General features: G+C 35.2%; 1 protein-coding gene across 4 annotated transcripts in view; it reads left to right on the plus strand.

The window, feature by feature from the left end:
* LOC100630813 (uncharacterized) overlaps window positions 1-11,287 on the plus strand; it is a 396,552-nt gene extending 385,265 nt beyond the window's left edge. For all 4 annotated transcript variants that reach the window (XM_070256727.1, XM_023633698.2, XM_070256728.1 and 1 more), the window contains 3 exons: window positions 1,959-4,564; window positions 7,759-7,841; window positions 10,692-11,287. In XM_070256727.1, coding sequence (XP_070112828.1) covers window positions 1,959-4,564; window positions 7,759-7,841; window positions 10,692-10,737 — 2,735 coding nt within the window. In that variant the 3' untranslated portion in view covers window positions 10,738-11,287. The remainder of the gene's footprint in view (window positions 1-1,958; window positions 4,565-7,758; window positions 7,842-10,691) is intronic.
* The last annotated feature ends 3,525 nt before the right edge of the window (window positions 11,288-14,812 follow it).

The raw sequence follows: 14,812 nt of genomic DNA on the forward strand, positions 1-14,812 counted from the left end.
AATAAAATGCAGTTATCCCCTTTCATGTGAATATCAAGTCTTTTTTCCAAAGCTAATGATGTGCATAACAATTACATATCATTCAAGCTATCTATTAGCAATTATTATTAATATAATTGTTTCTATGCAGAAATCTACAGTACTAGTAATCTTGCTGTGCCCATAGTTTGTTTTGATGACTTTTTCCTTAAATTATGTTTAAACAAATGCCGCTTCTAGTAACAACATATTTTATGATAAGATTTATTTTCACTCTGTGAAAGTGTGTAGGAAAAATAGCTATTGAACTTCTTGGAACAATAGTATTGTAAACATATATAAATAAAAAACACCTAACATTTTCTCCTTATAATTGAACAATCACATTTTTCCTAACTTTCAGAAAATTAAGAGAATTAACAGAATAGTGTAAAATTGAGTACTAGTCACTAGTATTATAAGATTCACAAGGAGAAAAAACTAACCCAGCAATCTCTTTACTGAGTTTAAGAATCCTATACACTGTCAATACAAATATACTTCCAATTACTTTCCAGGAAAATTATTTATAATTGTTTTAACACATCCAACTATTATCTTTAATGTGAAAGAGTCTAACAAATAGCCAAATTACATTACTTTTGTTTAGTTGTTTCTGTCAGGCTGTAAGGCTTTGTCACTAATTTGTAATAGCATTATATGAATAAAATATATAATACATGCTATTGAAGATCAGCGCCATTAAAGATAATAGTTACCACCTTCCTTTTATATTTGTTGATGCTTGGCTTGGGATAGAAAATTTACATCTGTGCTTCTAGTATTTAATATAAAGCATACCAAGATCTCATGTCTTTTATATTATGTGAGCACCATTGAAGGCTATAATGTTATCAGGGCAACATAATGACATCATGTATTTATAAGAATATGAACTTCTTTTCTTAGAAATAAATCTATGAAGCTATACAGTAAAAATGTTTTGTGTAGGCCAAGTCATATATACCATACCCTCTTGAATACTGTTCAGAATGGACCTACTTAAAGTTGTCTCTTTTGTAAATGCCTAAAGATTATGAGTGTGCAATTAAAAAGTTATTGTAAGGGAAACTGGGTGAGAAGAAAAATCTCCTCTATAAAAAGTCACTATCAATTTCTAAGTGAAAAATACTACCCAGCATTCTTAGACTCTTTTTCAAGTATAGTTTTGTGTTTGATGCCAAAACATGGAGAAAATGTTCTTAGGACCTTGAGGGAATGGTGGAAGGAGGTCTTCTATGTTTAAAATTAAGTCATGTTGATTTGTATTTTATTTCTGCCTATTTACCTGGAAAATAAGATTGTCTCATAATGACATTTACTGGACTTTTTAAGTTCAACTTTAAAGCTAAGATATTGGACGATGTCTAAATTTCCAGAATCATGTGCCAGTGAGCTCTTGATAGCTCCAGAAATCAGTTCTTTATAATAAATTTATTATCAGGAAATTTTGCAATTTTGACAGCTTAAGCCCAAGGAAATTTTTGTCTCCAAATATGGAGATTGTATAAAATACAGGGATTATATCTTAGGAAAGAATAAATTGCTAGTATCTCCAAAAGCAAAATGAAAAATAAATAATAGAGATCTGTAGTAACCAAGTTGTGTAAAATAAGTTTTATTTTGGCCACGTCATGCCAATGAATTGCTATTTAATGAATTATCTTCTAAAGAGTAAGTTCTCTGAATCTGAATAGTATAAAACTCTCAGATAAATAAATCTGTTTCATTTTTTATGTCTTAAAAAGCTCAAGATAACACCTACTTGAGCAGAAATTTAGGATCATGGCCTCCTTTTGAAATATCACATAGCAGTAACCATCGAAGGAAATGACATTTTTTCCTCTGCAAAGATTTCTGTTGTAATATGAGTGTCAAAGTCAAACTTCACTATCTTATTCGTTATCCTTTCTCATATTTTATTCTTCTCTCTCTGACAGTTTCCAGAAGTCAACTTGTGAGATACCTTACTGATGACAAGATTGTGAGATTCAAAGAGGTATCTCAAGCTCTCACTGACAAGCAAGACTCACAGCAAAAGTTAAAGGAAAAGCACAGCTACGACCTTTTTCCAGACCCAAACACATTCGTGGATAACAAGCATCACAGAAATGTCAGTCACAAAATTTCTTTCTCTAAGAGTCATTGCAAGGACTATAGATATCAGCAAAGTTTTCAGAGTTCTGTGTCTCACGTGAATCCTACTCATCACCTAAGTGCTGAGGAGTACACCTATGAAGTTTCAGCACCTGTCTACCACTCCAACTCCATGAGCCCTATGTCGGCTCTACGCCTTAAGACTCACAGAAGTAACACATATCCTTTGGACACTGGAGCTCCAATATGTTCCAAATGTTTCATGGAAATCGATAATTCTCCTTTTCATAAATGTCTCATCAATTCTGATGATGATTCAGACCCTGACTGTCCTTTACATTTCCAAATTCCTTTGGATTCTAAATATTCTCTGAGTCCCAAATCTATTAAACACTGCAAGACTTTGCAGAACAGCCCCTTATCTCAATCCCTGGATCCTGAGCATCTTGTGGACATCTGCCCTCTACACTGGGGGGACTCTAAATATTCATTAGGTTCAACTTCTTATATACATTGTAAAAGTTGCTTAGCTCTCCAAAATCAAATAGGCTCTACTGTTACCCATACATTTCCCATGAATCCTCAAAATACCATGGGCCACCATAATACCCCTGACCCAGACAATGTTATCAATACTAGCAATGTTGCTGGCCTTGAAAGTGAGGGCACGTTTAACCTTATTGCCAAATTTGAAAATGAGGGCAATACTGACAATGAGACTAAACTTATCAGTGCTGGAAATCTCAAAGATAAGGCCAATGCCAAAGACAAGCCTCTTCTCAAAGATGAGACAGACCGTGAAGATGAGACAGACTCTGAAGATGAGAAAAATCCTGAAGATGAAATAGACTCTGAAGATGAAAAGAGCACCAAAGATAAGAAAGATCCCAAAGATAAGTCTGACCCTGATGACACTGATCCCAAAGATGGCAATGCTGAAAATGATTCAGATGCAAATAATGGGTCTGATCCCAGTGGCGATGCTGACCCTTCAAGTGGAGCTGATTCCGGCAGCGATGGTGACTCTAACAGTGGAGCTGACTCTAACATTGATAATGCCACTAACAATAATGCTAACTCCAAATATAGCACTGATTCTGAGGAGGAAAAACACACCAACAATTCAGACAATGCCTCTGGCCTAGGCAATGGTGTTGATCAGAACTGTACTGCTGAATCCAACAGTGACGCTAATCCAAGCTACACCTCTGGGCTCCAAAATGGAACTGGCTTGGACTACACTTCTGGTTCCAACAATGATGCTGGGCCCAGCAATGCCACTGGGTCAGGCAATGACATTTTCGCCAACAATGGTACTGACCCTAACAATGGACCTGGCCCCAACAACAGTAGATTTGGCCCTAACATCAAAGGATCTGGCTTCCAAAACAATGGCCCTGGCTCCCAAAATATCAGACCAGGTCCCAACAGCTCTAGCCCCAATATCAATGACCTTGGCCCCAACAATAGCCCTGCCACCAACAACAGTAGCCCTGGCTCCAACAATAATAGCCCTGGCCTTAAAAAAGACTCTGACTCTAACCATAATGCCAAGCCTAGTAATGCTACTAGTGAAAACAGTGCCATTAGTCCTAACAAGGATGCTGACTCCTATGATACAAAGACCACCAGTGCTGCTGGTCACAACTATGCAGCTATCCCAAAGTATGACTCAGACTTTGACTATGTCCCAGGATTTATCCATGCACTAGGTTCTAGCTTTGTCATCAGTCCCACCTATATTGCCAGAAACAGCTATGCTGCCAGACCCACCTCTACAGCTAGCACTGTCAATATCACTGACACCAGCAACACCACTAGTTATAGAGGTGTTATTAGCCCTCGCTACAGTGCTGGCACCAACTGTGCCTCAGATACTAACCATGACCCTAGATTTACTCATGTCCTTCACTCCAACTATGTAATCAACCCCAATTATGATTCCATAACTACTCATAATGTTCATAATTCTACTAGTATCAACAATTTTAATAATCTCTCTGAGCCTGAATTGGAAATTGATGCGGATTTGTCTATTTCTAATATTTCTTACGATAACTCTCCCACTTTTTCTGCTGGCCTTAATTGTGCTTCCACTCTTGAAAATCTTACCTCCTCTAAGTTTTCTGATTCATCGCAGCTTGGTAGAAATTATACAATTTTTGATGCACACAAATTTGGTGCCTGGCTCAAAGTCTCTGCTGGCTCCATAGACTCCACTAACTTTCAGCATGCCACTGCCAAGGATATCCTTGATGCCAAGGATTCTGGCTTTTTAAAAGATTTCTCTATAGTCCAGAATCCCATTGGTATCAAGGGTGCTGCCAGTTTAAATTTCCACTCCAATTCAAATATTCTGCTCCCTAGTTTTGCTATTATAGTAGAAGCTGAACTACCAGATTTGGAGAAGTTTGCCATATCCTCAGGTGCTGTGAATCAGTTTTTTAAGGTAAGTTTATATAAGTATAGATTGTAAATTTCTTCTCCATTTCCTATAATTTAGAGTGTTAGGTCATTGAGCAGGATCATACAATTCCTTTTTTTAAATTTATTTGGATATGCAATCCATGGAAGAGAGGAGACAAGGTGTCCAGTATTACTTCTCCTTTGAGACCTGTAGCCAGCAACATGGTTTTCCATTTGAAAGATCCATCTGCTATACAGCTGACAAACAACAAAATGGCCCTGATTGCGCTGTGGCTGGCTTCTCTACTACTCTATCAGGGGTGCATAGCTCATAACTATAAATCTAATCACAGGCAACCTAGTAATGTTTTACCTACCTCCTCTCACCTATACATGGCCTGGTGTTGTTTCCTTCCCTCTATGTGCGGAGAGAATCAAGTTAAATGAAACTTAAATACCATGGATCAAGACATTTTAAAACAACCATCTCTCAAAAATGCCATTTTATGAAAAAGGCTGCCAGAAATAGCCATGATATTCTAATCTCTCATTTAAAGAAATAGAATTTGAATTACTTTGGTGACATGATATTAGGGAGCAAAGAACCCCAAACCTTTGCTACTTTTGACTTAAAATGTGTTTTATCTTATTTCTCTTGAAAATAAATGAAATTATATTTTTAAATGAGTATTAAATATTTCCTCTAGCACTCTGAATTTGCATGCAAAAACTAAGATTGCTATATGGTTGATAAACTATTTTTTATAGAAACAAATAATATTATTTTTGATGAAACTTTACCAACATGTTGTCATTGAGACATAAGTTCATATACATTGAATTTTAGCCTTGCCATACTTCATTAGACATGATAAACAAATACATTTAATTTGAATTGTAGTATCTAAGTGCGTAAATGTGTAACTTGAAATAATTACTTTGTTTTCTACTAGAATATGTAATTGAATGTAACTGTACTTTTAAAATAAGACATGTAGTCTTATAATCAAAATGAAAGTACAACATTGGTATCTCTTTAATGCTTTTACTTTAATAGAAAACAATTTTGTGATTTTCCCAAGAGACCGCACCTCCCTGGAAACGGTTGTAATTACCTAGTACGGTTTTATAGTTTCTCCTTATGTAAACTTAAGGGTAGTGTTGGCTAATTATAAGTAATAAAAATAATATTGCTAAGAGACAATCCTTAAATTAGAAAAAAGAAATGTTTTCCCCAGTTGTCTTTCACAAATGAACTTTTTCAGTAGTCTGAAAGCACTTAAAATGTTTTATTTTATAGCTTTTGTGTTTCTGGTTGAATGAAAATATGGTTATAATATGTTTTAGGTTACTAGTTAAGGAATGTAGCTAACGTTTTTCAGTTGAAATCGTAGGATCTAAGAACTATGTTTCCTAAGTCGTGGTATGTAAAGCATATTATGTTGATTTTAGATAAAAACTACCTGCAAAGTAGGATAATTTCCCCCCCAAAAAACCAAAATTTTCAAATGAAGGATATTTGATTCTCCAAAAATCTAATACTAAAAAGTAGCTCTTAATAAAATATCTAGTCCTATAAATACTATGCCCTGGGTACATACGGTTGAACCTTTTGACCATGACTAGATAATGGAAATATATGCAACTTCTTACTTTATTTTCATTGTAGACGGACAGACTTCACAATACATTCATTAATATCTTGGGAAACTGTATTTTGCATGCCTTCACTAGCAAAGCATTTTTCTGGAAGAATGGATGATTGTCTTCCCTTATAAGCTTTGATATTTCCACATTTTCCTAGTTTAGTACATCCTTGTCCATATTTCCATCACAACTACAGTGGGGATAACAGAGGTGCTTTTCCCATTCAAGCAATTTAAGAAGTGAGAGAAGCTCACTTTAAAGGAATTAAAACTTTTCTACCAACCATAAGTGAACCAAACAACAAAATCAACATCAGAACATATAGTCAAGCCAATTGTACCATCTTCATTCATTCCTTCAACAGGCACTTAATAATTAAAGAGTAGAGAAGGCTCAAAAAATGTACAAAATGAAAAACATAGTGCCTTTCAAAGTTCACGCAGCCTACTTAATAGGAAAACAAGTGACGGTTTAAGGGTAGAAGTTATATGAAGACAAATAAAATAGCATCTCACTGACTTTCCAGAATGGTTAGAAACATTTTGGATATTCAGATAACAACATGTCACCCACGTACTAAAGTAGTTGGAAACACATATGTGGATTATTATTCTGTGTTACACTTTTCAAAAATAACCAAACAAGGTCGTAATTCCTGAAATTATCTTTTTTTTGTGAAGGTTAACATTGACTTCCATGGATAGTGGTGTCAGAACTATGCTACTAAGAGCCTAGTGTCATTTAATAAGTTATCTATAAGTTATTTACAATTTTGTAGAAATAATTTGATTCCATAATAAAAGAGAGAAAATTAATAGTCAATCTACTTTCTGAAAGTTAAATTGTGAAAGTAGCCTTTATTTATATATAAAATTTACTCAAGGATTTAGTTATTTTAAGTCCTTGACAGATTCTAATGTACTTGAGAAGAATTGCATTAGGGTCATTCAAAGAAGTAGCCATTTCTGATTTATGGTAGATTTTTTAAAGAAGAAAGATGATTCAATAGTGACACTGAAGAAAAATGTTCATATAGTACTGTTTATTATAACCAGAATTTTGTAAGTAAGGAGTTATATAGGCGTTCCTAGCAACAGATGCCTGAACGTACCAATCAAATGTGTTGTGCTTTTTGCACCAAATTTCTCTTAAATTAGTACTTCTAGTAATTGCTTCAAAAATTAGCCAACAGAAATGCTTTTGGTTATAAGTATCTTGAATATTTGAGGAAGCCTACAGATAAGTCTTTGTTCAGGAGAGGCTAAGTTTGCAGTAGAATGTCTTCAAAAGGAAGATTGGCTGAAGTGACCAAAAGTTTTCATACTTTCATTTCAAAATAGTCCACCCAGTGCATCATTTCCTTCTTGCTCATATGACCATGGGGATACATGAAAAGGTCTAATTCTTCTGCTTAATATTCATTGAACTAGATCTTAGTTAAGCCCAACCTGTAGGCAGGTAAATTTAGTACCCACATACTCCACATAATCAAAGCAATGTCCTGCCTAATAGCTTCTTAATTAAATATATTTATATACAAACAATTTTTCCGTTTCTAGCTTTTTAGGAATATGCTGTGTTTTCTTACAGTGGAAGACATGTTTTCTGGGGATTTTTAATTTAAGATACAACAAAACCATCTTCTATCCAAAGATACTGGCAACTTGCTCAAGGTCTGTTAATTGTTAAAATTCTTTACTGAGGCCATCTGTGCACCAAATCTTTCTATAAAGTCACTCTTTTATATATCAATCTGATTATATTCCTTCATAATACTAAAGCTTTTACATGGTGTCCTATTGCTGGATTACTTGTTAGATAAGATAAGATCCTAAAAGTGTTCAATTGAGATAGAGTGAACTAAGTTGGAGTCTCCTTTTAAAATGAATTAGTAAAAGATCTCAAATTGAATGTAACTAAAATAATGTTGAGAAAAATCAAAAAGTTCTTCTGCTAAAAAAGTGACCTGCCCATTGTTCTCTGAATAATTTGGGAGAAAACAATTGTCAATCTGCTAAAAGATCAAGGTCTCAGATTGAATCCAGTCTTCTCCCTTTATCTACACCATGTGTAGTTTTCTGAACCAACCACAAACCTACAATGACCAGGTGAGCAATCCAAAGAAAAACTGGTTGCTCCAAGCTCAAGGTAAAGAGCACTTTGTTACTGCTCCTGTTTCAGAAAATCTGTGCCAATGACCATTTTCTAAGAATTTCAGAATCATATATTTTCCCTGGTGACTCAAAGTTCCTTGGCCCACACCCCTCAAATGTAGCAACAGGATCACTGATGCATCATATCCAGGCAGATAGAAAAAACTAGACCAAATCAACTTGAGTCCAAATATTGATAGAGACTAAATTAGGAGAACTTTAAGACTGTCACTCCACATCATAAGTCTTAAATAATTGACTAAAGAGGCATTTTATTCTCAAAAAGAAGGTTCCACTAGAATTTTAAATCCCAGAAATGTTTGCTAGCATGACACAAGTGTGGATACGATATATTCTGCCATGTTTTCCAGGTTTGAAAAAACTAAGGCAGCTGTGTCTGAATTCTCTCCATCTTCTACTTAGAGGGACAAGTAATAGGTTACATTTTCCAAAGTTTTTAAGTCTGAATTTGGGTGTCAAAGACGATAAATGTGAAATGATTAAAGAAGCAAAGTATGAAATTTCAGTTTTCCCTTTCATGAGTCATGTCAACCAACCCCTTCTAAAGATACTTGGATTCATTAAGTGGAATTTTTATGGAATAGAGACTGTTGACCCAGTGTAATAGAGTACCTCAATAAAATGAAGAGTGTGGATAAGCAGATGGCAGTAAGAAAGGAGTATATTGGAGGTGAAGGCAAAGGAAGTAGTATTATATGGAGAAAGACAGATATTGTGGAATAATAAATATGATTGCAATAATCTCTACATTTTTAATCATATCATTGAATCCTGGTATTTTCTAGCTAGTCTAAGTCCATTTGTAAAAGAAGTATTTTTCTTTTACATTATCTTTTTTACTTCCTGACTTGCCCCTATCTCATCTCACACACACACACACACACACACACAATGGCAAACTTTTCAAAGTTGCAAATACCAAAAAATACAAGCACCCTATGTTAACAAACTCTCATTTATTCACTACTAGCTTCTGTTTTTCCCGTTTTGAAGTCACTCTGTCTCCCAAATCTTCTTGCTCCATTCAGAAAGTAACCAAGCTGTCAAGCTATTCTAAGCCAACTGTACTACCTGGCTACTGACTCTGGAATCTTAGCCTCCTGATATATACATATATCCCTACCACCTCCTTTTTACTTTCTCACAGAGAGCCTATACAAACACACACACAAATGCATGTGTATACCCGACAGAAAACTTTCTCTGGTTTGGGTTACTTTGGGGACCACAGCCACCTGAGTTTTTACAGTGATTTTAATAAGAAAATAATTTTTATTACAAAAAACTGAATTATAAATGAATTTCTGGAATATATCTTTTTTATAAGTTGGAAACAATCTATGTTTGTCCACACTTGCTATCCTGATACTTCCTGAATATAAATCTGGCTAGTCAAGCAGTAAGTGAAGTGAAAACAACAGAAGAAACAAGCACCAACACTATTTTATTTCATCCCATAAATACTATACCACCAATGGACACTAGTCACAACCAAGAAGCACCGTTCATCCAGCCTGACTACATAGTGATAGATAACAAGGCAAGGAAAGTTTTGTTCTAGGCCCTGAAAAGTCCATTTCTAGGTAGTTGCAAAAGGTTCTGAATCAGAAAAAAGTGACCAAGATTGCTAATTATGAAAGTTTAAGCAATAGGTCAGAAAAATTCAGTTCTCAATATGATTATTTTCATGGCTTCATACTACTCAAATATAGTTTATAAATATAATATAATGTGACATTACAAAATATTGTGGAGATATTAATGTTGAAATTGAAAAATTCAAGGTAAATCCTCAGGCAGCCGTTTAATAACCAGCATTTAGTAGCACTTACTAGCTGACATGCATTCTTGAGTTTTACATGTATTACCTCATTTAATCCTCTCAACAGCCCTGTGAAGTTACATAATTATCCCTATTATCCCTTTTTTACATATGAAGAAACTGAGACATTATGTAGTCCAGTAACGTTTTTATGACCACACAGCTACCAACTGAAAAAGGATCAGAGCCTATAATTGAAAATTTGCAATTAATTTAACATATTGAAAATAACATGTAATTAAAGGTATCAAGTATAGTAAACATTGTATTAACCTAATATTAGCAGACACCTAGGTCCCAAAATAAGCATTACTGTGGTTCTGTCTTAGTATTTTAAGAGACAGTATCATACCTGTGATTGTAAGGTGATCATAGTAGTTTCTTGGTCATGGGTTTGAAGCTTTCAAGGGTCATAATGTCCAATATTTTCTATTAAATAGCTATGTAAGGTAGTCTAAGGATAAAAATACATTTTTCTTTTATTACCACTTTTAACTCCCAAGTTTCTTTTTATCCTATTGTTGCAGCTCAACCTCCAGACAGGTAGCAGACAATGCCTTGGCCCTTGATTAATGAAAAGAAAATCTTGAGATGGAAAAGACAAAGGCACAGCCAAGAAGGTTTTGAGGATATGAGCAAATAACTTCGAAAAATTGCAGAGATCCCTGAGCAATGTTTCTTATATGTTCGTTCTCACATCCCCTCCCCTTTACATGACCATGCCTTTATTGTCTATTAGGGCCAAAAATGTTGCTTCAAAACACCATGTGACAATTGTCCCATTCATCTTATTTGCTTCTGGCAGACTCTGGAATTAGGAAAAGGACACACTGTGGTCCTTTCTAGCAACCATATAAAAATAATTTGGAATTATTAATAACTCAAAAATACAGTCATATTTTTCAATCAGAAATTCTCTTCACCTTTTGTATAAGTCTCTGTCTCCAGAAAAAGATGGTCTTAACTTTTGAAAAATCTTATGACAGATGCTTTTAATATTGTGATGGCCACTCTAGATTTAATATCACCAATAATAAATTTCTGTTTTATTGGTAATGTTGTTTATTATTGTTATTGTTTTGTGACTGTGGTACACAAAATTAAAATAGTTTACTCATCAGTATCGTGCAGTGTTTGCTTACCTTGCTATTTATTCCATCAAACCTTGCCAACCTAGGAAAACTGATAACATATATCCTTTACAAGAAGTTTTAGAGATGAAAGAACTGAATGTAATGAGGCTATCTCTGGAGCTGCCAGAAAGCAACTCAACAAGTGGTATAAAATTTTAATAGTTTATGACAAGAGAGCTGAGAAGTATAGTGAAATAAATAGAAAGAAACTACATTTCTTTCCTTAGTAGTTAGAAACGGGCTAGGCTTCCAGAGGTATGTTAAAAAAAAAAAAAAAAAAACCAAACACCTCTTTGTGACTAATAATTACCACACACACTTTGAGGATTACAGGAAATATAGGCAATCAAGCCATGCTGACCCACCAGACCTTTTTAAAGACCTCCACAATTTGTCAACACTATCTCAGTATATGACTTATTTTTTATTACTTAAATCCAACCCTCTGCTCCAGCTAGGTGAGTCTCCCCTCTTTTTCCCTACATTTTCTTGCTTGTGTATACAGGCACCCTATTCTTTTTGGTACCTTCTCTATACTCAAGACCTACCTCACCCAAGAAGCCTCATGCTTCTATGAATAATATTGACCCTTCCATTCTCAAGTTCCTATTCTTAAGGTCAACTGAGAAAGATCATAGTGTGTTTGGGGAACCACCCATAGTTTGGCATGCATATAGTACATGGTGTGACTGGTGGCTCATGGGAAGTGAGACTGGAAGAATAAACAGGAACCTTGTCTGCCATATAGTAAATTTAGACTTCCTCCAAGAGGTGAGAGGTAACCTTTACAGAATTTTAAGCATACTGACGAAGTGATCTGATTACACGTTAGAGAAATAACTCTGGTGGTGGTGTGGAGGATGGATTTAAGGAGAGGGCAAAGGAGAATAGGATATCTGTTATGACACAGCTGAGATAGTCCAGACCCTAATTCAAAAGGGCTTGAAATAAGTAGTAAGAATAGGGAAGAGAGGACACTTTTGAGAGCAATTAAGACAAAAATGGCTGGAATTACTGGATTATTTGATGTAGGAGGAAAGAAAGAAGGAAAAATTTAGTATAACTCCCAGCTTTCTAACGTGGGGACATGGTGGTGCCATTAACCAAATTGTGAAATACAGAAGAAAGGGAAGGTACAGGGGTGATATCAGTTTGTGACAAATTAAGATGGAGATTCCTGGGTAAATTTAGGTGGAGAGGTCTAAAATTCATCTAAGGTAAGCCCTGACCTTTAATATACCCAAGAGGTAGAAGGAAAAAAGAAGCACGATGTTAAGAATTCCTTATATTTATATATAGGGTTAACAGTTGCAGGAAGCATTATCACAGTATTTGATGGTTATTAAGAATTACCCTTTAAAGTCATCGTCACATGTAATAGTAGTGTCTTTGACATATAAATAAGAAAATGAAGTCTCAAAAAGACAAAATATGTTGCTCAAAGCTACAGATTTAATCATTGGAAGAACTTGGAACTGGAACATTTATATGGCAATGATGAGTTCCAAAAAGTAACCCATGGCTTAGAGAAAATGCCCGTAACAGAAATTCTATTTCTTTGATTTCCAGGACCCTGATATTGTATTTTTTAATGTTAAGTTAAAGAAGAAAAGCCTCAAGAAGAAAGTAGCAAATTACATTTTTACATTAACAAAACTATTTTGGATATAAACAATGTTATAGATTTCTATGCTTTGTCTGCATGGTCATAAATTGCTTAAAAAATAAATGTGAGGGCCAACCCCATGGCCTAGTGGTTAAGTTCAGTGCACTCTGCTTTGGCATCCAGGCTTCAGTTCCCAGGCATGGATCCACAGCACTCAGCAGTGGCCATGCTGTGGTGGTGAACCACATACAAAATAGAGGAAGATTGTCTCAGATGTTAGCTCAGGGTGAATTTTCCTCAGCAAAAGATAAATAAATAAATAAAACAAAATTGCTTTTTCTCCCCAGTTGTTTTATTGTGGTAAAATATACATAACATAAAATTTACAACCTTAGCCATTTTTTTATTGAGCTAGCATCAGTTTATAACATTATGTAAGTTTCATGTGTAGAGCATTGTAATTTGACTTCTGCATATAGTACCGTGTGCTCAACATTAAAATCTAATTTCCATGTGTCATCATACAATTGACCACCTTTACCCATTATGCCCTCCCCCGCAGCCCCCTTCCCCTCTGGTAACCACCAACATATTCTCTGTATCTATGTGTTTGGTTTTATTTTGTTTGTTCATTTGTGTTTTTTATATTCCACATATAAGTGAAATCATGCAGTATTTGTCTTTCTCCATCTGGCATATTTCACTCAACATAGTACCCTCAAAGTCCACCTGTATTGTTGCAAATGGCAAAGATTCATCTTTTGTATGGCTGAGTAGTATTCCATTATACATATACCACATCTTCTTTATCCATTCATCCATCAATGGGCACTTAGGTTGATTCCTTGTCTTGGCTATCGTAAGTAATGCTGCAATGAACATAAGGCTACATATATCTTTTTCAATTAGTGATTTTGTATTCCTTGGATAAACACCCAGATGTGGAATAGCTGGATAATATGGTATTTCTACTCTTAATTTTTTGAGAAATCTCCATACTGTTTTCCAGAGTGGCTGCACCATTTTGCATTCCCACCAGCAGTGTATAAATGTTCTCTTTTCTCCACATCCTCTCTGACACTTATTTCTTGCCTTTTGATAATAGCCATTCTAACAGACATGAGGTGATATTTCATTGTGGTTGTGATTTACGTTTCCTTAATAATTAGTTATGAGCATTTTCTCATGTGCCCGTTGGCCATCTGTATGTCATCTTTGGAAAAAAAATTCTATTCAGATCCTCTGAGTATTTTTTTTTAGAAAGATTAACCCTGAGCTAACATCTGCTGCCAATCCTCTTTTTGTTGAAGAAGACTGGCCCTGAGCTAACATCTGTGCCCATCTTCCTCTACTTTATATGTGGGATGCCACAGCATGGCTTGACAAGCAGTGCATAGGTCCACACCTGGGATCCAAACCAGTGAACCCTGGGCTGCCAAAGCAGAACATGCAAACCCAACAGTTGCACCACCGGACAGGCCCCCGCTCTGAGCATTTTTCAATTGGGTTGTTTTCTTGTTGTTGAGTTGTATGAGTTCTTTATGTATTTTGGATATAAACCTCTTATTGGATACATGATTTGCAGATATCTTCTCCCATTCAGTAGGTTGTCTTTTCATTTTGTTAATGGTTTTCTTTGCTATGCAGGAGCTATTTAGTCTGATGTAGTCCCATTTGTTTATTTTCTCTTTTGTTTCCCTTGCCTGAGTAGACACGGTATCCAAAAAGATACTGCCAAGACCAATGTAAAAGAGCATACTGCCTATGTTTTCCTCTAGGAGTTTTATGGTTTCACATCTTACATTCAAGTCATTAATCCACTTTGGGTTAATTTTTATGTATGGTGTAAGGTAGTGGTATGGTTTCATTCTTTTTCATGTGACTATACAGTTTTCCCAGCACCATTTAT

Source organism: Equus caballus, chromosome X (assembly GCF_041296265.1).
Source record: "Equus caballus isolate H_3958 breed thoroughbred chromosome X, TB-T2T, whole genome shotgun sequence".
NCBI lineage: Eukaryota > Metazoa > Chordata > Mammalia > Perissodactyla > Equidae > Equus > Equus caballus.